Raw genomic sequence first — 25,599 nt, 5'->3', positions numbered from 1 at the left:
ATGTAACTGTTTTGTGAAATGAAGTGAAACTTTAAAATGCCATAACTTTCTTATTTTACATCCGATTTTGATGAAATTTTCAGTGTTATGCTTGTTGAATTTTTCTCTTTTTATTCAAATCAAGTTTTTGTCCACCCCAACAAAAAGTTGATTTGAATAAAAAAAGAGAAAAAAAATCCAACTAGTATAACACTGACAATTTCATCAAAATCGGATGAAAAAATAAGAAAGTTGTGACATTTTGAAGCTTTGGTTTGGTTAATTTCACAAAACAGTTATAGGCACATCCTTAGGCGGCGGAGCAGATGATTACCTTTTGTGTTTGGGGGGGGGGGGGGGGCGCAACAATAGCCGCCCCCCATACACAAAAGATAATCCTCTGCTCCGCCGCCAATGTGCACATCCTGGTCGGTATGCAAATGAGCAGACTGATGACGTCACACACTCACTATTTCTTTTGAATTTTATTATATGAAATATTCAATTTTTTTCCTTATTGTCAAGTGAAACAACGATTAATTCCTCCCTGAACATGGCGAATTAGCATTGTTTAATATACATGATATATATGGCTCAGTCAAGTTGGCCTTATCGTCAAATCTGTAAAAAAATGAAATATTGTATAATTTAAACAATAAAAACAAAAGAAGTAGTGAGTGAGGGACATCGATCATCGACTCTCCTTTTTCATGTCACTGAGTTGTGCTTATCACTGTTTTGTAAAAATGAGCGAACTTTAAAATGTCACAACTTTCTTATTTTACATCCGATTTTGATGAAATTTTCAGCTAGTTTGATTTTCTATATTTATTAAAATCAACATTTTCTGGGGTGGACTTGACCTTAAAACACTTATCAACTTGCCATTAATGACAGGGGAAAAATGCTAGGCTAGGCTATGGCTAGCCTAGGCAAGTTGACTTGCCGAGTTTCAGCAACTCATCTTGTCTTCTCGTCCTGACAAACCCGACTTGACGGGATCATGTATCACGTCTTCTTCTTTTCTCCTCCTATCGAAGTTGACTTGCCAAGATTCTGTATCTTGTCTTCTCGTCCTAGTTTAATCGACTTGACGAGATTAAGGGTCTTGTCTTCTTATCTTCTCGTCCTAGTTTAGTCGACTTGATGAGGTCGAAGATATTGTTTTCTTATCTTCTTTCCCTGACGAAATCGACTTGAAGAGTCTAAGGATCTTGTCTTCTCATCCTAAATAAATTGACTTGACAAAATCGAGGATCTCGTCTTTTTGTCTTCTTGTCATCTTGACCCCTTTTTTCGTCTTTTCATCTCGTCTTCTGTGGACACTTTTTTTTTTTATAGTTTTCTTACAAACAAGCCGGCATGCCGAGTCCCAACATTTTGTCATCCTGTCTTCTTGTCATGGACAAGCCAGCATGCCGAGTCATGACGAAGTTGACTTGACGAGTTCTGGGATCTTGTCTTCTTGTTATCTTGTCCTTTGGAAGTCGACTTGACGAGATCCAGGATCTTGCCTTTTTTTACTATTTTCTTTGCCTCGTCTTCTTGGCTCTTTTTCTCGTCTTATCGTCTTCACGACCTAAATTATCTCGGCTTCTGGGGAACAAACAAGCCGACATGCCGAGTTCCAACAACTCGTCATCTTGTCCCCATGTCACAAACAAGCCGGCGTGCTGAGTTCCAACATTTCGTCATCCTGTATTCTTGTCACAAACAAACCGGCATGCTGAGATTCAACAACTCGTCATCCTGTCTTTTTGTCACAAACAAGCCGGCATGCCGAGTTCCAACAACCTGTCATCTTGTCCTCATGTCACAAACAAGCCGGAATGTCGACTTTCGTCAACTCGTCATCTTGTCACAAGCAAGCCGGCATGCTGAGATTCATCAACTCGTCATTCTGTCTTCTTGTCACAAACAAGCCGGCATGCCGAGTTCCAACAACCTGTCATCTTGTCCTTATGTCACAAACAAGCCGGAATGTCGACTTTCGTCAACTCGTCATCTTGTCCTTTTGTCACAAGCAAGCCGGCATGCTGAGATTCAACAAGTCGTCATCTTAAAAAACAAGCCGGCTTGCTGAGATTCAACAATTCGTCATCTTGTCTTCTTGTCACAAACAAGCCGGAATTCCGACTTTCATCAACTCGTCATCTTGTCCTCTTGTCACAAACAAGCCGGCATGCTGAGATTCAACAACTCGTCATCTTGTCTTCTTGTCACAAACAAGCCGGCATGCTGAGATTCAACAACTCGTCATCCTGTATTTTTGTCTCAAACAAGCCGGCATGCCGAGTTCCAACAACCTGCCATCTTGTCCTCATGTCACAAACAAGCCGGCATGCCAACTTTCATCAACTCGTCATCTTGTCACAAACAAGCTGGCATGCCGAGTTCCAACAACCTGTTATCTTGTCTTCTTGTCACAAACAAGCCGGCATGCTGAGATTCAACAACTCGTCATCCTATCTTTTTGTCACAAACAAGCCGGCATGCCGAGTTCCAACAACCTGTTATCTTGTCTTGTTGTCGGAAACAAGCCGGCATGGGCCATCTCATCTTCTGGAGTCACCTTTAAACTTCCGTATGTTGGCACTTATAAGGTTCCGTATAAGTCGGACTTCGTCAAGCCCACATAACGTGGAACTATTTGGCAATAAATCGATTATTTTATTTTAAGTATCACATTATTTTGTTAGTACATATTTACGCGATTGTACCGATTCAGAACTTCGTAGGGGAAGTTATTTTGTTAATGGTATTATCGTAGCCCTAGAACATCGTAGGAGCATCGTATGATCATTCCAAGGGTATCATACAATGAATGGGCACCGAAAGATCAGCGCAAGTGCATGGCATTATATTGTAAAGACATCCTCATACGATCTATTGCGAACTCCTTACGGCCTTTGTCTTTGGCATTCTACGATCGATGCCCATCACATGAAATTGTACGATATACACAAACATTCGTAGCCCATAGCCAACCCTGATGCCGCCTACAAATCGTAGACTGATCCATCGTACGATCATAGGGTTATTCAGTTTCAAATTTAGACCATTATTCATTCTTGGCTTGAAATTCAGTTGTGATTATGTTACAAATCACTTCAAATGGAAAATTAAGTATAAATCATTGCATAAGAATAAGCCTACAAAATAAAATTCCATTAATTTCCAAAATACGAATGATCGCATCCATGAAAATATAACATTTCATTTTTTCTTGTTTGCCCCTTCTTCTGTCTACCCACACTTCCCCTTTTCTCATCTGCCCCCCTCTCTCTTTTGTTGCTAGCCCAATGTACGCCATTGCAACTCGGAATGGGGGAGGGTTGTTTCATGCCAAACAGGAAAATAATCCCAGTGCCCCGTCTTACAAAGAGTTACTTCTTCTCCCCCTTTTTTTTAAGTGCAAACGTTGTTACCAATAATGCATAAAGCATTTTCATTTATTTGAAAGCAGGATAAAAGAGCATTGCAGATTAAATGCCTTGCTCACAGGCATAGGTGCCGTTCTTCTGTGTGTTTACAAAGGACATTGTACAAATTTCCTGTAGAAAAAAATTATGACACTGAGGGATTTCCATAGAGCTACGATTAATTGGATCAATCTTAACTCTTTGTAAGACGGGGTGCTTTTTCTTCCAAAAATTAAAAGAGAAGTTCACACTGATGAAAAGTTTGTTGTAAAAATAGCAGAAAAAATATTAGAGAAGGTTCGAGGAAGATACAGATTTAAGAAGGATATTAGAATTTTAAGTTTTGGATGTTTGACGTCATAAACTAGCAGCTGCCCATATGTTATCAAATGCATGATGATTTTTTAATGGTTCGTGATGACTTAGTTTTGTTTTCGTTTTAGAAACTGCCGGGTATGATTGATTTGACTATTGTTAAAAAGTACAGTAAAAAAACATTTTCATTTTATTAAATAAATTGACATTTCATTGTTTTTTTACCATACGATATGTTGGAATTCTGCTCGCATAATCACTTTTTTATTCTATGATGTATTTTTCTCAAACCTTCGGCAATATTTTTTTTCTAATTATTATGTCTGCTATTAAATATTTTGTCAGGGTGAACTTCCCCTTTAAATAACCTAGAACTATTCTCAAACATGTCAAAGTGCTGTTTGAATTGATTAACTCTAGATGATGTATATATTTGTCAATTTACATTCTGTTTTGGAATACACTTGCGCGGGAGATAGAAGAGTGTTAATTCAACTTGAGATGGGGGCGAAGTCTACCTGAGCAACGCCCACAGTTGTCGTATACTTCAGTTTCATCGATCGGCCACACTTCAGCAAATTCATATTTAATCTGGGTATATAAAGTGTACGTATAGATACGAGCTGGGACGATAATCATTAAGCTGATAGACGAAGTGCCGTTGCTTTGTGATACAGGTGATATTCTTTTGCCTGCGGCATTCTCTAGTATACTTGACGTTCTCCAGTAGTAATATATTACTAAACAGTCATTGTTTTACCGATACCGAGCTCAATAAAGCAAAGGAGAACAGGTTATTATCAATGGACTTGTTCATTTAAAAGTCAATCTAGACTCTTCCATGTCCTGCTTCTGACATATGAAACGCAAATCTGACAAGGCCACATCTATCAGGAATTGAGAACCTCTTCAAGTATCAACTATTGTTCTAGACCATGACGACGAAGTTTCACGAAGCCGCAAAAGAGGGGCACCTGGACCCACTCCGCGAGGCCACTAAACGGGACTGCAACCGGACAGATGAGTCCGGTAGGACCCCAACATTATGGGCTGCGACTAATGGTCACACAGATGCACTTCGGTTGATTGTTAGCAGAGGGTAGGTTTTCGAATATATGCATATATGTATATGGGGGCAATTGGGGCATGGGTTTTTGGCGTATTTTGAAAAAAATATCTGGAGGGAGAGCAAGCCATCCTTATCGTTTGCCTATTCATCTTTACCATTGTAATGGTGGAGTTCTAGATCAGTTACATATTACATAAAACTTTTGTAATAACAAAAACTACTGAATTCCTTCAATGTGAGTGGCTGACCGGGGTGGCTGATAGATTAAAGAAATTGTGCATATGTTATGTACATTTCAATCCCATAGCTTGACAAAAATTTTACACCCGATTCTGATTAAAAACAATTATATAACTGCTCCGCGAACATCTAAAAATCATCATTATTGTTACGCAATGTGATTCATTAAAGAACACCTTAATTTATCATTAAATCATGTGATACTTCCATTGAATAGAATATAAAAAGTAATAATGTGTGACGTCATCGACTCATTTATTAACCCCCCCCCAAAAAAAAGCTTAATATCTCTTGACTGACTTTACATGCGATTTAGATGAAATACACATGTTACGCTACTTTAGTTTTTAATTCTGTATTGAAATATTTGATGACGTGTACTTGCATGGCTTGAATCATATTTAGTATTTGAAAGTCCACGATAAATTAATTATGGGCCTATTATAGAAATTTGCTAGGGGAAGAACGACCTATAAATATAGAGGGTTTTTTCGTAGAAAATAATACAGGTTTTATTCATAGTATTATTTCTTTTTACTTTCTCTTCCACTTTGTAAAAATCATATGTCTCTTTTCACTTCTTGAACAATTATTGTTAGGGCGGGGTCACCCCCTTGCCCCCATCCGGTCTGAAAAGTGCTAAATCCTGCGAGCGTGCTATACTGGTGCATGATCCTGTGTTTATGCTTCTATGCCGGGTATGGCCAGGTTTTCCCTTTAAGCAGCAAACATTACCTTCTAGCTTTAGAGAATTGAATTCTACACATGTTCCTTTGTTTGTACTTTAATCGATGCAGTCCACATCAACAAATTGCATGGGCTCAATATCTGATATTCTATACTTATGAATGAGTTGTTTTGACGCGATTTATTTAAGCACAAACCCAATCTGGCAAAACACTCGTAGTGGCCTTGTCAAACCAAAAATATAGGAAACATTTCAGAGAATCGATGCAAACTGTACAGTCTGTAGGAGCACCAACAATAAAAGAAGATAAATGACAAATTAATTAAAAATCGAATAAAATATCTTTAGTTATCATTTTGGCGATTATTTAATACAGTGGCAATTTCATATACCACCAGCATGATCAGTGGATGTGCGGGTGAATTTATGTCTAACCGAAACCATAAAATGATCAAATTGAAAAAAATCATGTGAATTTCAATGCAAATATATTGCGTCTATGAGAATTGTTTTTGACTTTGAAAATGTTTTGGTTGGACAATCATTTTGTTTTATTGAATCTTTTTTTCAAAAGTTATACGACATAAGTAGTTCTCATGTGTGCATACAATCACTGGTGGAAAGTGAGTGTCACCTATTTCATTGTTTTATTTCATTTATTCAAGTGAATCGAGTTATTCATATATGATAGGCCCATATCATTATATAGCATTACTTGTAGGATTTAAACTTCTTCATCAAAAATTGTCAGGTTCATTTTCCACTGAAGAAAAAAATAGACTCGAAACGAGTCATGAAATAGTTTTAAAAAAATATACGAGGTGATTTATAGGGGTATATTAATACTGAATCACAGTTAGATATAAACGTATATTAGAAACGAAGAAAAAAATAGTTGAAATAACATGGAACGAAAAAATGATGATAAATGTTTTGAAGAGAACCTGTAGCTATCACAAACCTTAGAATACTATTAAGATAATTAGGGCCTATATGATATTCTTATATCATACTGGATATGTCAAGATACGTTTTGAAAACAAACTTAACTGTTTTATGCTCCGCTCTAATACAATATGTATTAAAAAGTTTTTAAAAAGAGTGTTTATAGAGCCTGCAATAAAATTTAGATCATTTATGTATATTCTCAATATCCTTCAAAGTTACATATTGAAAAATTTGTATTACATCAAAATAATCTTTTTTCGCAAGTATATCATAAGCTTTTAAAAACTTAAAGTATTTCTTCCTCCTGCATTCATGTCTAGTTTGTTCAAACTCTAAACATTCTACTTCTTTGCCCTATTTCATTCTTTCAGAAAAACATAAGATAAAATTTTATTTGCTAGCATGTTCAATAAGCACCCAGCGTGATATAAATTTCTTTTTAAACTACAACAAAATTCATATCTGTTAATGCACAATCATCCTCTATACAAGTGTAGATTATGATAACCAAAATCAATAATATATTTTTATAGTTATATGAAACGTGAACATGGTGAGAGATTGCGATTTTATTTGTTTTTTTAATTTGTTTAACAGGGATAAACACCAATAAGCTTTAGTCTTTACACTCACTGCCATCGAATTCGTGAGTGATCGAGATTAATAATGGTATGCAGGCTATAAAATATATGGATATTATACAGAAGCGTTGGGAGTGGTGATACTTAAATCAGCAGAACTTGATATATAGACCTCTCTTACATTATCCATGTTATCGGGGAGGACTTTGACCGCTATTGTGTACTGATTAAAGCACTCTTCGTCAAACAAATTTGTTGAAGAAATATTCTTGAATATAGGCGGATAGGTGTCTTTTGAAAGATTGCTCAATGATGCACAAGTAATATCATGACATATTCTTATAATGGTGATATGGTATGTACTGTCATTAAACTGTTAAATATTTTCATTACGAGGAAATAGTCAGATTAACGTATTCATTTTTGTTTGTTTTTATTTTCGTCCAAACATAATATACAGCGCTTTATTCCAAAGGGTATAATATTCGAGATACATTGAACATGTTTATGAATATCCCATAAATTCGTTTTAAAGTGATGTATGAATTTGTTTAAAAGAACGTGCAAATTAACATCTTTTACAATATCAATTGTTTATTACCTGCTGCTGAGAAGCACCCTGGATATAAATACGCTTTCATATTTCGCTGTATGATTTATTATATCACTGGCAAACAGATGGGGGAGTAGGGGACATGGCCTTCAAATGTATCCCGACCAATTAAGAAAAACAAAGAGAAAAATAATGAAAATGAAAGGGAAAGAGTGAAATATATTATTTTCTTATTATTATGTAAAAAACTATCGATTGTTTAGAATGATAACAATAACAAAGATGGAACATTTACTATTGACTATATTTGCATGTGATAATGTATTACTGTTTATATCAAATCATAATAATGGCAATGTCGTCAGGATTTCCATACTTAATTTGTACTCTTACCTTCAAATGCCTAATGAATTATAAAAAAAATGATAATAACATATTTTCTGTCCCACGATTTTACAAAATTAAACCCGAAAAAAATGAAGAGCTGGTTAGATGGAAACGTACTACATGAAAATCATTTAGTTATGAATACCCAAGGATTAAGAGCAAAATACCCCTCATTCGTGAACTTAGACAAGTTAGGAATATTACGATATTTTTTATTACAGAAAATAATTATAGTTTTCCCTGATTACCTTAGATCTTCATCATCATCATTACCATCTTCTCCATCATAACCAGCAGCAACAGCACTCAACCAGTATGGAAATCTATAAAATGAATGTTAAAACCATCATTCCGGCACTCTGTTTCATAAAGATTTTGAATTATTGCATGAATTTCTCTTTGAGATGGTCATATTGCTTATTTTTTAAAATTATTATTATCATAAGCAAATTGTTTATTTTGATAATGATTATGTGCGATGGTGCAATGTACTTCTCTTAAAATATACTCTTAGGTTAGTATACTTGTTGTTGGGAGCAAGGGGTTATCAAATAATGTCGGGTTATTCCTCTGGACACTGTCTCTCAACAGAAGTTTTAATGATGGTGTGTACCATGTTACGTTATTTTCCATGATTACTTTGTCATATTATATCCGTTTTACACAAAATAAACTTTATTCTCATTCATATCGATCTTTCAGCATGCATGCAGCTCAGTAATATTGTAAATTTTACAATAATTTCGAAAGTCAATTTATTATAATATGTTAGGCCTATTTATTATGATTCATTATTAGTAAATCAAATCATTCATATCAAATCAATTCATATTTAGTGAGTTGTAGAACGAATGAATAAAATTCCTTTTCCAGTGACGTAAGTCCGACTGGTGATTTTTTTTTCTGGTTGAACTGTTCAATAATAAAACAATCAACCTCACATTTACCAATCTCCTAAAAAACGATATTCCTAACAATATTGACGATTTTCTGTGCGTTGGCAATATAAATTGAAGGCTCGCATGTATTGTAATCAACTCCTATTATACATCATACACACGGTGCCCTATCGATGGTTTGATTTTGTGATTAATTCAAATCGTCTAGTTTTCCAATTACTCACATCTTCCCTAATCCATCATCAAATATTTGGTTGTTGATTGAGGTGGAAATTAGTCAGCAGCCGGGTCAGCAGATGGGAAAATACCTGGTTATTCCCTGTATACATGTCAACTTACATTGAGATTCATTCTCTATTTTCCCGGATAGACTTCAAGCGAATATCGAATGTAATTATGATTGATTTCAGTCTTAAGAATCTTTCGTATACATAAATTAGGGGATTTGTATAAGTAAATACGGCCTGTATATTTTCTTTCCATATTTTACAATAAATAGGCACCGAACATAGTGATATTACCATGATTATAAAAACATTTACTTCATAATCATTTACTTTTTAAAAATCTGATTATTCATGTAGGGGGGGGGGGCGCATTCCCCCCGCGCGCCCGTCCCCCTTCCTAGGGGTCCCGACTGAACTGCAAGCGATACCGCTCAGAATGAATTTGGCAAAATCCCTGATCATACAACGCCTAATATAAATAATTATGTAAAATCAATCCAGAGTGCATTAATCATATTAATGTTGGTTTTATGTAACTAGTATACCTCCCACTAAACAAATCTATCGAAAATCATAAACATTCATTTACAACATCGTCGAAGTTTCTGAATATATTTAATGTGTGCACATTATATTAATAATATGCACTTTATGCCGGTAATGTTTATTCTATAACAGTAACTGAAAAGTTATAGGGTATATTAACGTTTTACTCTGCATATAGAGTGTGTACTTCGATCTTTGATCCGACTGTAGAGAATAGCTAGGCGACACCCAGTTAGGATTTAAAGGCCTTCACATATGTAGGCTTTTTAACTTGTAATTTCCATTTTATCAGTCTATTTTTTTTTGATCATGTATGTTTTATAACAGCCATGTCTATAAAGATCTAACATGCATGTCTGACGGATCTCATCAAATTAAGGTATCACACAAATTTTAACTTTACAAAGTATCAAGTGTTGCTTATCACCACATTTTGAGCAAATCACGAGAGAATTTAATTCTAATAAAATTTATACCAGTTGTGAAAAAAGGCCAGATAAGAAAACTTTGAAAATTCGAAATATATCATGCTAACCAAAATTAAGATTACTCGATCTGGTAGAAAAAATAATTGTTAAATATTCAACCAAAATAAGCGAAACCTGCTGTTGTCCTGGTCTGTTTTTTAAGCGATACACGAGTTCCTCAGTAGAATTTTCTGTGTTAGTTTTTTCACAGACTTTTTACTTTCAAGTCTCGCGCAAATTTTGAGACCAAATTTGTGACGCCCAGGTACGTATACGCAGTTACGACATTACGCAACATTATGTAAGTGCATGTCAGACCCAAAATTGCTCATAAACGTGATATCATGTACAAATCAAATGCAAATTGTGTATTTAGCCAAAATTCATAAATGTATCATTATTTCTACTTCTACTGATTAAGCTTAATTATTTTTGCCTTATGATCAGAATTAAGTCTGGAACAATTTCCATCGAAAAAAAGATAAAAACAAAAAGTAAAAAAAACAAAGAAATACATCAGAAATAAAAAAAAATACATAAAAAATTGGTCTTGGTCCCAGAATTTTTTTCATTCAAAATTGTAAGGAATGTTATAAAGAATATTTTCACCCAAAAATAGCATTCTAGGAGCTTTATTTACTGAATCAGAGCAAAAAGTATGATTTCATGAATAAATTAGCATAATTAATTAATATAAAATAAAAATATATGAATTCAGTGAAACTTACCATGCAACTGCGTAGATTACGTCATCCTCTACTATCATGCACATTTTCGTTGTGATCGCGCAATCCGCGGCCGAGATTTTAAGGGGGGGGGGGCATAATGCCCCCCCCCCCCCGAATGACAAGAATCAACCCCGGGAGAAAGAGCGTATATACTGTATAGTGATAGCGACTGCACTTCGGAGTGCTGATTTTTCTCGTTCAAATTTGAACTAGACAAATCGGCACTCCGAATTAGCTCTTCGTTTTTTAGATCGAAATTACCAACTTGACAGGACCACAACATGTTAAACGATATTGATTCCACAATTTCAGGGAGGAGAGCAACTTTATTTCAAATGAAAACGAGGAGAAAATTAGAATATTTCATATTTCATATAATATTTGCTCGGGCGACTATTGCTCCGATTGAGAATCTGCACTTTATAAGCCAAATATAAAACCTATACCCTCCAAAACTAAATAAACCTATCCTTACATTAATCTAAACAAATCTGTTACACTCCTAACTCTAACCCTAGCGACCCTCTGAGATATTATCACCGGAGAAAATGTCGTAGGAGCAAATGTCGTGTCACCATATTTTGAGACCCCCTATTGTGGCAGCAAATTATAATTTATCTCTTACCCAGAACATGCCGAATGTAATAATTCTATGACGTTTACTTGGGCAGCAAATAGTCTAATATATTACTTTTCGATTTTCATGCCAATAGGTTTAATGCTGTAAAAACAAAATGACTATATTTTGTCTTTTTATAACGATCAAGTGGCTCTCGTACATGTCGTAATTTGTTTCTTTTTAAAAGGATGGTCCAGGCTGGAGATATTTATATGATAAATAGAGTAAAATTCATAAAGCAAAATGCTGAAAATTTGTTCAAAATCGGGTAATCAAATAACGATGTTATTGGATTTTAAAGATTTGCATTATTCCGGTGAAACAGTTCTAGGCATGAATATTCATTAGGTGGGCTGATGATGTCATATCACACTTGTTCTTTTGTAATTCATTATATGAAATTAGGTTTATTCAAAATTGTTCTACCAAGAAATTAAACTATTGGACTGATTACCGCAACTTATTTCATTATGATAATGGAGATGCATCATTTACACGTGTATGAAAAAATGAATTATTTATGATTTCATGTAATAACATAAGAAAAAAGGAAAGAGGGGATTTGACATCATCAGCACATCTAATGAATATTCATGATGATTCCCCCCAAATATTGGTAAAATTTAAAATTCAATAACTTAGTTATTTTATTATCCGATCTGATGAAATTTTCGGCTTTCTGCTTTGTGAATTGTACTCTATTTATTTAGATATACGTATTTTCAGCCCGGACCATCCCTTTGATCCCGAAATAAAGACAACACAAATGCAGAATTATCAAATCAGGGTAGAATCACACATGTAAGAAGTCTGGAGAACACATTTTGATTGTAGGCCTATTTCTTTTTTGCGACTAAGGTCATATAAAAAGATTTAATTTAATGAAATCTGATATCAAGATTTTCCATTTGGGGGCCTATTTTTCATTCCAGGGGCGACCCAGATAAAGCCGATTTACAGGGACACACATCACTCCACGTGGCTGCCCTCTACGGCCACATCACAATCATCGAGTACTTGGTTTCATTTGGTTGTAATCTTTGGGCTCTCAATAACGATTATAAAACAGCTATGGCCTTAGCTTCGGAAGTAGGCAAAGAAGAGGTAAAGTATGAATTACTTTTTATTTTTTTATTGGGGGAATGGGGGTATGGCAGGGCTATATCCACGGAGGATTATTCTATTGTTACTGAACATTGTCACAGTACCCCCAGTCAATCCTTCGTGGCGCGTACGCAGGATTTTTGAAAGGGGGGGGTTCGAGCTGATTTTTTCTTTTTTAAATCTCCCGCCCAGTCTCTAAAAAGTGATGAGCGGGGGGGGGAGGTGATGATTTTTTTTCTTTTTTTTTCAGCGCTGCAAATAAGACAATAACATTTAAGTGGGGATGGGTATGTAACAGTGCGGTCATGACCCGCGAGCGAGCAGAAATGTTCTCGTTTTTGCGTTGAAAACATAACCTTTTTGTCAATAGTTTGTTGGTATCATAGTCGATGCTACATGTCCTTCGGATCGTAGCACTCATGATATGGCCAACCGCGTAGCCAGGATTTCATTTTGGAGGGGGCGGTAAATGCACGCGAAGCGTGCCAACACTTACAGAGCGCGCGAAGCGCGCTCCCTAGGGGGTGGGTGGAGGGAGGGGAGTTTCCCCCTCCCGCGCGAAGCGCGAAGCTTTTAGTGTTTCATAAATTAAAATAAAAAGGAGCCGTTTTTGTCTCACCTGCGAAGCAAAGTGAGACTATAGGCGCCGCTTTTCCGACGGCGGCGGCGGCGTCAACATCAAATCTTAACCTGAGGTTAAGTTTTTGAAATGACATCATAACTTAGAAAGTATATGGACCTAGTTAATAAAACTTGGCCATAAGGTTAATCAAGTATTACTGAACATCCTATTAGAGTTTCATGTCACATGACCAAGGTCAAAGGTCATTTAGGGTCAATGAACTTAGACCATGTTAGAGGAATCAACATCGAAATCTTAACCTGAGGTTAAGTTTTTGAAATGTCATCATAACTTAGAAAATATATGGACCTAGTTCATGAAACTTGGACATAAGGTTAATCAAGTATCACTGAACATCCTGCATGAGTTTCACGTCACATGACCAAGGTCAAAGGTCATTTAGGGTCAATGAACTTTGGCCGAATTGGGGGTATCTGTTGAATTACCATCATAACTAGTGTTGTTATCTAGAAAAAAAATCCCGGTCCGAAACCGACCCGGCAACTTCAAAATTTCCTTATCGGGATCCCGGCTCGTCCCGAATCCCGAAACATATACAAATGCAATCCAAAAGTGTATACCTACATTTCCAGCCTTAAACACTGCGCACTGGCGGTGCACCAGACAGTCAAAGCATAGAACTATTAACTGTTAGCTCCATGGTCAAAGTGTGCATGCCACCACCGCAAATTGTAAACATTCACTCAAAACGTGGGGAAAATAATGATGAGACAGTCAAAGCGTGCCACCACCGCAAACTGTAAACATTAACGACAAAACTGACATGACCCGAATTATGTTTGAGTCGACCCAGCTGCTGATCTGACAGTCCAATAACACACATGTCGGTGCCACTGATCTGTGGTCGGTGCGCACGTGGTTGACAGTTATAAGCAAATTGCGTAATGTCTTGTCAGTGCGCCTGTGGCCCTAGCTAGCCCGGAATATGGATTAACTTTCAGTTTCACTCTCTCTCTCCCTCTCTCGTAACTCTGAACAGTATGATATCACCAAGGAGATATCTCCTTGATATCACTACTACTGAGAAAAGTGAATACTATCTTATCAGAGAAGCTTATTTGGAAATTTACACAAGATTAGTCCCGGCGGCCGGCACTTCGCATCGAAACAACAAACTCATTTTTTCTTTAATCATGAATTACTTTCGATCGAGAAAACATTATTTGAATAGATACTCAGACTATTCACAGTAAAAAAAATATTTTGAACAACTATTTAAATATTAAGAAACATTGTTTAAGCCAGTCAATATACAACTATTTTTTAAACTATTAAACCAATAGAATTTTTTTAAAACTTTAAACAGTTTGTTTTTAAATATTTTTTGCAATTTCCAACGATATCATTTAAAACTGTTAATATCATTGGAAATTTGTTTGATGCATTTAACAACATATTTTTACAACATATAGGGTATGATATGACTTTCAAAACAATGTTGTTTCAAAGTTTAAACAACGCCACTTTAAACATCGCCAATTCTAACAGCGTTTTGGTACAATTTTATAATTTAAGTCGAAATATATCTAGGAGAAATGATTTGACCATAGAGCTATTAACAGCTCCATGATTTGACCGACTGGTTTGCAATTGTAAACATCAAGTCAACAGATGACAGATGGTCCCCAGTCGTGAACGACCAAGCACTTCCCGTAATCCCCCCCCCCCCTTCTCTCTCTCTCTCTCTCCCGGCTCTAACCAGCTGAAACATGATGCGCATTCGTCTAGTTGTTATTTGCAAACCCTTTCGCAAAAAAATACCCCAACAAATACAATCATCACAAAATTAATGGCGACTTTTTTTAAATGACTAAATTTGCAAATACTCATAGATCATCATCGTCAATTGTTAGTAAATTATTTCATGATAAATTCACTAGTCCATACATATCGTAGCAGATTCAACTCGAAACTTCGAAAGTATGGGGTAAATGAATGACTCAGTAAAACGAACTGAGGCGAAAGAGGTCTGCACATGAGACTATACAGTAGACGATTGTTGGGCGTTGTGGCGTGCGCCTGTAATCCAAGCTGTGGGGAAGTTACAAACTGATGCAGAGGTTCGAAGTTCGAGCCCTGGTCACGTCTTTCGGATGGTGACGTTAAAGGTCGGTCCCAGACGTAAATAATCATATCTGATTGATACACGTCTGTCAAAACTCAAATACACACACACACACACGTTGTCTGCGTAGATCTCTCGGAGCCGTGTGCAAAGCTAGATTGCGTGCATGCTCATGCGATCGACGAGTACAGATAGCTATGTAATTGCGTAATATTTCGAGGTGCATGTGCACACAGCCAGTTGAAACTAAATTGTTCTCTCGTATTTCGTAAGTACAATTACTAATTACTAATTAGGGAAATATTACAACATGAATTTGGCCATTATTGATTTTATTTTCCTGCCGGGATACGGTCTAAGTTGATTGATCCCGGAACCGTCTCGGAACCGTCTCGGAGCCTCAGACCGCCGGGAATTCATCCCGATCCCGGACCGACTGACAACACTAATCATAACTTTGAAAGTTTATTGGTCTAGTTCATTAAACTTGGACATTAGAGTAATCAAGTATCACTGAACATCCTGTGCGTGTTTCAGGTCACATGTCCAAGGTCAAAGGTCAATGAACTTTAGCCGAATTGGGTGTATCTGTTGAATTCCCATCATAACTTTGAAAGTTTATGGATCTGATTCATGAAACTTGGACATAATAGTAATCAAGCATCACTGAACATTTTGTGCAAGTTTCAGGTCTCATGATTAAGGTCAAAGGTCATTTAGGGTCAATGAACTTTGGCCGAATCGGGGGTATCTGTTGAATTACCATCATAACTTTGAAAGTTTATTGGTCTAGTTCATTAAACTTGGACATTAGAGTAATCAAGTATCACTGAACATCCTGTGCGTGTTTCAGGTCACATGTCCAAGGTCAAAGGTCAATGAACTTTAGCCGAATTGGGTGTATCTGTTGAATTACCATCATAACTTTGAAAGTTTATGGATCTGATTCATGAAACTTGTACATAAGAGTAATCAAGTATCACTGAACATCCTGTTCCAGTTTCAGGTCACATGATCAAGGTCAAAGGTCATGTAAGGTCAATGAACTTTGGCCATGATGGGGTTGTTTGTTGAATAACCATCATATCTCTGTAAGTTTATTGGTCTAGTTCATAAAAAGAGGACATAAGAGTAACCATGTATCACTGAACATCTTGTGCGAGTTAGAGTAGTATGCAAAGTCAGCACTGCTGCTATATTGAACCGCGTGATGCAGGTGAGACGGCCAGAGGCATTCCACTTGTTCTTGTCTCTAGTACCTCCAATTCGGTTGACTATATTGCGATTTTGAACCTTGTTTTCAAAAGTGATTGTAAACGCACAAGGAGGAAATTAAAATGATAACTCCGCGCGAAGCGCGGAAGCTAAAGTGATTTATCAATTTTTCTTGCCATAAAAAGGGTCCCGAGAAAAGGGTATTCTCAAAGATATATTGAAACTTTCTTTGGAAAGATGCAGATTTGATTACAAACAATTTAGCATCAGTGCATATTTTTAACTCGCAAAACAGTGGAGAAGATTGGTAGAGGAAGATATTCCTCCCCGCGATGAGCAATGAAACTGAAATTTCAAAGGGCGGACGTTTCATCAAATGTAGATATCTCTAATACCCAATCGTCTCTAATTCAATTGATTTTCTAAGATTATTGAACTTCATTACAAGGAAAATAGTGCGCATGAAGTTGAAACTTCTGTGATTTATTGAAATTATCTATCTATATAATAAAGGATGATTAATTTTTTTGACTTATCCTGAAGCGCTTCATTTTGAATATAAAGAAACTTAAGTGTCATTCAAAATTTCAAACTGAGGGCGCAAAACAGGACAGGAGATGAATGTATACAGGGAAATGACATGAAGTTTAATACAATTTGATAAAAAAAAAAAAATTTTTTTATTGAATACGACACGTATTCCATACCTTCCTCTTTTTAAATTAGGAACCTGTTTGCCCCCAAATTATGGTTGTTTATAGTAATGAGCTGAAAAGCGGGAGAAGCTGACTTTATGGAGGTGACGGCAGAAACTGATATAAAGATTTTACCCGCTCGGAGCCGACCAGACCAGAAGTTGCGCGATCAATTGAAAAAAAAGATAACTTCTTACATTTACTTTGGCCTAACCTTATACTCAAATTCATGCCCTAATGTATACAATTTTAACTTTAACTGGCAAGAAGCACATAGCTGAGGTGGAAAAACAGGGTTAGAGAAAAGGTGGGGGAACAATGGAGAACTTCAATATTGTCATTTAACCGCGCGCAGTGCGGAAGCAAAATTCATATATGAATTTAAAGCAAGAAGAGTGAAGGAGTTTCTCTTTTGAGAAAAAAATAAAGAATAAATAGAAAAAACACAAAGCTACCTTTCTTCCCTTTCCTTCCTTCCCTTTTCCTTTTCTCCTCTCCTTTTTTCCCTTCTTTTTTTTTCTTTTTGGGGACGTTTTTTGGGGGGGCGACCGCCCCCCCGGCTACGCGCCTGGATATGGCCTTGATCAGAACACTAGAAACTTGAGAAATGTCATGAATAATTACGAGCGAGCGGAGCAAGCGAGCCGAAATGTTTGCGTTTTTCCGTCAAAACATACAATTCTTCTCAATAGCTTGTTGGTAATGATTACATATTAGTTGATGATACATGTCCTTCTGCTCGTAAGTCTCATAATATTGCCTTGATCAAGAGACTAGAAACTTAAGAAATTTCATAAATGATTACGAGCGAGCGGAGTGAGCTAGCCGAAATTTTCGCGTTTTCCCGTCAAAACATACATTTCTTGTCAATAGTTTGTTAGTAAATCAAGTAATGTCCTTCTATTCGTAACACTCATAATACGGCCTTGAACAGGAGACTAGATACTTATGGAATTTCATAAATTATTACGAGCGAGCGGAGCGAGCTAACCGACATTTTAGCGTTTTCCGTCATTTTGGTTTTCATATTGGTAAAACATATTTTGTAAGAAAACGTATGTCTTTGTCTTGGTTCACTTGTATTCATAAGTATACATCATGATAATCATGTATGGCCTTGTTAATGGCGATACCGTGATCATGTCGGCGACATGCGGAAATAAAAGATATAATAAAATGGAGCGAGCGAAGCGAGCGGAAATTTTTTCTGTGTTTTTCCTCGGAAACATGAGAAAGGGGGGTTTGAACCCCCGAACCCCCCCCCTTGCGTACGCGCCTGCCCCCAGTAAATCCTTCGTGGCTTGGTCCATGAGAGTGCTGGTGAAGCACCAAATTTTTTCATTACATATGTACAAAATGTAAACATGACCAGCTGATTATGTGTTTGTATTCATTTTCTAGCATAGACACCCCAACGTTCAAAGCCGTTCCGCGGCTTAAGAGCTGGATATGATATTTATCTATCTTCGCGAATTGGCGACGCTGTCAACGGTTATCAGGAGACTAAAATAATGTATATTGATTATGTCAATACGATGTTTTGTTCTTGCTTTATAGATTGTCAAAATTTTGGATGACGTTTCAGGACGCCAGGCGGCGACCAACAAGAAAGTCGTTCAAAAGGCAAAGCAGAAAGCCATCAAAGACGCAGACGACAGAGTAAAGAAACTCGACAAGATGGTGAAAGAACACCAAAAGCAGATGGCAAGGGAAGTAGAGAGACAGAGCAAGAACAAAGGCAATAGAAAACCTTCCACCCCGGGTATGTCAGAATCTAGCTATTCGGATGTTCTTCACTCGAGAGTCACCAAGAGGGATTCGTTGATGCTTCCAGATGCAACAGAGGGAACATCGAACCACAATCGGAAGAGAGGTGACGGTGACGGGACTTCTTCTACAGGAGTACCAGCGTCAGAATCGGGAAGCACCGAAAACTCTGGGGAAACAAGCGCGAATTACCAGGATTCACGATTCTGGCTTCCGAATCGCAACGCCACCGCGATGATGTCGCTGCCAAGAGAGGATAATTTAGGGGATATTGACGATGCCCTTGCAACACTTGATAATAGCATTGATGATGTCATTGGCCATCCGTCAGAACCAACCAAGCCGAGGCGAATGTCGTCTGATAAAGACACCGGTAGTCATCACTCCAGGACGGCTAAACCAGGTGATTCCATCAGTACCGTCTTTCGCGGTAACGAGGCGATGTGGGCTGAGGTGGACATCGATTTAGAAGACGAGGTCGACGCATCATCGTCAGCCATCGAACTATTCCTTACCACTAACGACCTCGAGGATTACATACCTGTCTTTTTCGAAGAAGACATTGACATGAAAGCCTTAGAGCTGTTGACGGAACAGGACATTGTTGATCTAAAGCTGCCTCTAGGTCCCAGAAGAAAGCTAAATCGCGCAATTGCCAAGAGAAAGGAAATTCTTGCAACTCCTAGTCCAATGCGTGATTCCGCGATGTGAACATGTGGTAACGGTGGCAAAGAATCCATCTACCGATGTACATGTATATAGATACTATCATAGCAATCTTTGCTGTAAACGGTGAATGTAAAAAATACAAGTACTGAACACAAACAAAATAAACTTTATGCCATTTGTTGGAACCACAAACGCACTGAATCTCTGGTTGAACAACGACACGAATCATTGATGATATCACTTAGCTCAGTTTGTCTAGCCGAAGTGGGACCCATATTATGTGCCAACGGTTTTGAAAATTTAGATATAATAAAAAGTTGTATACAGTAAAGTAGAATGAGAGTTCAACATTATATGCCACTATTGCAAAGAATGCCCTCTGGATTTGTTATAACCTTTTTCTTTTAATTTTCTTTCTCTATTTCTCTTTCAATTTTTGCTAACGAAACTTGTTTTGAATTGTCTTGAAGGTCATACAAATAAAAATAATCTGCCAATTCTTATTACAATTCTTAAATGATATACAAGGGTAATGTATACGGGAGAGGGGCCCTACTCTCTCTTTTTTTTTTACTCTTTTCCCCTCTCTTCTTTTTATTCCTTTTTTCAGTTGAAAATTCATAAGAGGGCAGTGGGTTCCCAATTGTAGCGCTCCATCTGCGGAATGATGCCCCGAATACCACACTAATTTATCTTCACTCCAAAATGCCAAAGAAACACCAATATTTACATACCAATTCTCGATATAACGGTAATTCTAGAAAGATGGCGCTGTTGAAAAAACATATCAGCGCAGTTTTTATTCATAATCTTCTTTGGCATAATTATTAAGTTAATTGTTGATCTGAAGTGACAGTATTGTTTATACTTTATAATGACGAATAAAGTGTTAAACAATACTGATAATCATGAAAATAGTGTTAAACTGTCAAACGTGTAAGTCAGTGTCGTATATTGATGAAGCAATGATCATAATGTGAATATGAAGGAGGTGAGGAATGGGAGGGATAGCAATCTTTCTAAGGTGCCTTTTTTATATTACGTAACGCTTAAGGTAAGTACTTAGTACGCTTATTACGCAATCTATCAACTAGAAGTAAACTAAGTAACTCTTCTAATTGTAACTTATTTTAAGTTCATACTTTTTCAACACACCAGTAATGTTGGTCTAATTCATGGGTAATCTAATAATACTAAGTTTAAAACTATTTTGTCGATTGTGCTTCTGATTTGAATTTCTCTCGTTAAACAAGTTTAGACAAATAATGAAAAGAGTTTAAGCTTGAAATATTGTATATTTACAATATTCAATTCAATTCTAAGTAAGTTCGTGCTCTTTCTGATATCGCATGCTTACGAAGATGATATAAATGATAATTGGATCTGTATATAGTATGATTTCGTATTCTGGAATAACCATGATAACGCGTGAACAAAGAGTTAATTCAAGTAGCAAAAATCGTATTTGTCAGCTCGACTTATTTTTGAAAATTGAAATACAAGAACATGATATATTATATGGAATAAAAGTCACAATTGGAGATTATTATCGTAATGCTGATGATAATGATGTCGATGTTTTTGTGATAGTAACACTGGTAGTTGTCAAAATATTATTTTTGTATAACGTTGGTGATGGTGATGGTGACTTTTGATAAGAATAATATTGCACTTTAAGCTTGGAAATGTCTCTTTCCTGGATTAAAAAAAGTCACCAATGCTCTTGTACAATTTTGTAAACTATAATAATAATAGTTTTCAATGTTGATCTCTTCATCAGATATAAAAATATGTCATAAATACCACAGTCACATAAATAATGATTAAAAAAAAATCATGTTTCTACTTTTTCTACATGTCAAAGAAAATCCCCCTTTCTGATCAGTAAACGCCTATTCACGACGCCATATTTTTTAAAATTTATCTGGTCGGAGGAGAATGATGGATCACCCCCATCAACCATGAAGTACATACAGACACATCGAACTTATATAATGTATGAACTTTTACATGTTTGAAGGGCGGTTTCATAAAGCTGTTCATGAAGATAAGCATGACTATACGAACTCCTGGAGCAGGTTCCCGAGTGAAACCTCAATTTATTTAACACGTTAAATTCCATCTACTCATTAAACTTGATTTATAGTCTTGGTGGATACATAGTCTTGCTGTTAACGGGAATTTTAATCATGGGTTCATGTTTTTAGTAAAAAAAAAAATTCCCTGCACTTTTTAAAAACATCAGGGAAAACTTGTGGCGTCCCATGAGAAAATGCTCCAAGCAGTCGTTCGTAAAGTCTTGCGTAACGTCACGGACAGCTTAATGGAACAACTTCATAGTAGACATCCACGTTTACCGAAAGATGATGCCTCTAATCGTCACATAAAATTTTGGAAGATGTTGGTTCAGATGGAAAGAGATTATTTGAATTGTGTCATGGTCTACGCATTTTCACAGTCATGTTATCTTTAGAATAGTAATTGTCAGATACGATTCCAGGATTTTCAGTAAACTCTAGTGTATTTTGTTTGATTTACGCAAAACATAAATATAATCATACCAAAATGAAATTATCACCGGTAGAATAGAAATAGGTTTTGAGTTGTGAATAAACCAATCTGAACTTAATACAGAGAGAGAGAGAGAGAGAGAGAGAGAGAAAGGGGAGAGAAAGAATTGGGAGATGACATTTTGGATGAGAAATAGACCAGGATCTATGTCAAATTAATTTTCTTATCTACATGTATCCAACATGTCCAAGAAATACTCGATAATAAAACAACGTACGCCCCCCCCCCTCTCACTATAGCCAAACTCATTTAATCATGTTGATACCGATTGGATATATACTAGGTTGGAAACATTGATATGTTATTGAAAAACGAGTACATGAATATTTAATCGCTTTGCGGAGCAAGCTAGCTGGGACAAATATTAAAATTTATTTATTCATTTCTCCCAATAGATGAGAGAGGGAAGGGGGGGGGGGTGTATTACCGACGATATACAATTACAATGATTAATTCGAAAATGCATTATTGACCGAGATGCAATAGCGAAGGATAATTGGTAGACGATCATGACACTCAAATTGATATTTATAACATACATTCAGAGAAATTTAGCTGATGAAATAATACCGCTGTGAGCCTGTGATATCCATACTTTTATTATTGCAATCAATCAAAAAGATTTTATTATTTCATTTAATTTCATTTTATTTATAAATTTTCTTTTTACAGTGTTGTATACAACATAATAAACATAACATAACGAAGTCCTATGTAATTATGGGATAAACACAATAAGAAAAATAAGCTACCTCAGATGATGTTTGTATTTTAGAGTAAAACGAAGGGGCTTACCGAAACAAAGCAAAGCTTGTATAAAAGGCAATTTACCACATGCTTTATAATCGCGCTTAGACAAGATGAACTAGCTAACATTGTGGGGGGGGGGGGGTTCTGTATGTAATCAATCAAGGAATTATAGTAAGTTTGAAACAACTAATCATTGAAAAGTTAGGGGACAATAAACCACCAAAATATAAAGTTAATCATGAAAAGAACATTTTAATTAAACCATCAAACTCACAATCATAACACAAGACAAGCAACTGCTCCTCGTATACCGACAGTAAGAACTACCTTTGCACGGAATATATTATCCGTCACTGGTCCCATGATTTTGGAACGCACTTCCAATTTAAGTTACTAATTTTGTCAGTGTATCTGTTTTAAAACAGAAACAGAAATGACTTTTGTTGAAAAATTAAGATGAAACTACAATAAAATATATTGTAAAATACTTATAATTGTACAATAAATTACCCCTTGTTTTGTTGCATGCTTCTTTTTTTTCTCTCTTCGGGGTTTACCTTTGAACTCATTTTGTTGCGTTATTATTTTGTACACCTCCAACCTATTTCTTTCTCCCTCTTTTTATCTTTCTTTCATTGCTATCAGAACACTTTTTGTCTTTATTTAAAAATTCCTTTTTAGTTCTTTATCTCTGTCTTTTCTTTCTTGTTTTCATTCTTCCCTTATCGTGACTTTCCTACTGTAATTCCTTCTTTCCTTTTCTCACCCATTATGTGCAACCCACACACCCACCATCATCATTCATGTCGTCACCAACGCTCTAACTCATTCGCTCACTTGCCCCCATCCTCTTTTTACCAACCAAATCACTCATTCGCCCACTTATACTCATACTCAGCCACCACTCATGTCATCACCAACCCAATCACCCAACATCACCATAATGTCCTCGCCAACCAACGCACTCATTTACTAACTCGCCACACCGACTCTCTTATCACCAACCAACTCACTCATTCGATCACTTACCCATCTTCTCATCACCAGACCACTCATTAATTCTCTCTGCACTCACCCATCCTCTCACCGCCAACCCACTTACTTATTCCCTCACCAATACATCCTTTGCAACCCACTCACCCACCACCATCTCGTCATCACCAACCCATTCACTCATTCGTTCAATCACCCATCCTCTCATCACTGACCCACTCACCCACATCACCAGCCCGCTCACTAATTCTCTCTGCACTCACCCATCCTCTCACCGCCAACCCACTTACTTATTCCCTCACCAATACATCCTTTGCAACCCACTCACCCACCACCATCTCGTCATCACCAACTCACTCACTCATTCGTTCACTCACCCATTCTCTCATCACTGACCCACTCACTTGCCCACATCACCAACCCATTTACTCATTCGCTCACTCACTCACCCATCATCTCATCACCAACCCACTCACTCACCCACATCACCAACCCACTAACTCATTCTTTCACTCACCCATCCTCTTATCACCAACCCACTCACTCACCCACATCACCAACCCACTAACTCATTCTCTCACTCACCCATCCTCTTATCACCAACCCACTCACTCACCCACATCACCAACCCACTCACTCATTCACTCACCCATCCTCTTATCACCAACCCACTCACAATCCCACATCACCAACCCACTCACTCATTCGCTCACTCACCCATCCTCTCATCACCGACCCACTCACTCACCCACATCACCGACCCACTCACTCACCCACATCACCAACCCACCCACTCATTCACCCATTCTCTCATCACCAAAACAATCACCCATTCACTCGTCATCAACCCATTCAACTATAATTCGCTTACTCACCCACCATCTCATCACCAACCCACTCACTCATTATCTCACTCCAACATCCATTCACCACAAACTTACTCATTGCCTATTCTATCATCACCACCCACCTTCTCACTCATTTGCTTACTCACTAATTCTTTCATCACCAAACCACTCACTAATTTGCTCTCCACTCATCCATCCCCTCATCGCCAACCCACACTCACTCGTTCGATCATCATCCATCCATTCGTGACCAAATCACCCACCTACTCAATCTAGTGACCATATTCTTTCCGACAGGGAACTAATCACCCGCCCTCTCACTAACTCACTCACTCAGTATGTCACTAATCGACTATTACGTACTTACCAATATATTTTAACCATTTCCTACTTATATATTACTAATTTTAACGAGAATTGAATTCTTCCATTCTGTTCATCTAATGCTCTTTCCAGAAAATGAATTTGAAGTAAAACTGGTAAGCCCAGTCCGAATACAGTTGCGATTATATAGAACATTTTGATGACCAGTTATGGATCGGTCGACATATTGGATTGAGACATTTCCAGAGGTGGGTTGCGGCGATGGAGGCCAGCTACGTTGAATTTGA

The 25,599-nt window shown here is 37.0% G+C and overlaps 1 protein-coding gene across 1 annotated transcript; it reads left to right on the top strand.

Moving 5' to 3' along the window:
- The first annotated feature begins 4,247 nt into the window (after positions 1-4,247).
- On the top strand, positions 4,248-24,512 carry LOC121422891 (Usher syndrome type-1G protein homolog). The gene is made up of 3 exons (XM_041618119.1): positions 4,248-4,815; positions 12,601-12,772; positions 18,948-24,512. Exons 1-3 carry the CDS (start codon positions 4,652-4,654, stop codon positions 19,866-19,868), a joined length of 1,257 nt encoding a protein of 418 aa, XP_041474053.1. The 5' UTR covers positions 4,248-4,651; the 3' UTR covers positions 19,869-24,512.
- The last annotated feature ends 1,087 nt before the right edge of the window (positions 24,513-25,599 follow it).

The sequence above is a fragment of the Lytechinus variegatus genome, chromosome 10 (assembly GCF_018143015.1).
Source record: "Lytechinus variegatus isolate NC3 chromosome 10, Lvar_3.0, whole genome shotgun sequence".
NCBI lineage: Eukaryota > Metazoa > Echinodermata > Echinoidea > Temnopleuroida > Toxopneustidae > Lytechinus > Lytechinus variegatus.
The sequence above is the reverse complement of the archived record's forward strand: the minus strand, read 5'-3'. Positions and strand labels throughout refer to the sequence as shown.

Coding starts and splice junctions, on each gene's coding strand:
- LOC121422891 (XM_041618119.1), top strand. CDS start 4,652: ATGACGACGAAGTTTCACGAAGCCGCAAAAGAGGGGCACCTGGACCCA. Junction 4,816..12,600: donor CGGTTGATTGTTAGCAGAGG/GTAGGTTTTCGA, acceptor TTTTCATTCCAG/GGGCGACCCAGATAAAGCCG. Junction 12,773..18,947: donor CGGAAGTAGGCAAAGAAGAG/GTAAAGTATGAA, acceptor CTTGCTTTATAG/ATTGTCAAAATTTTGGATGA.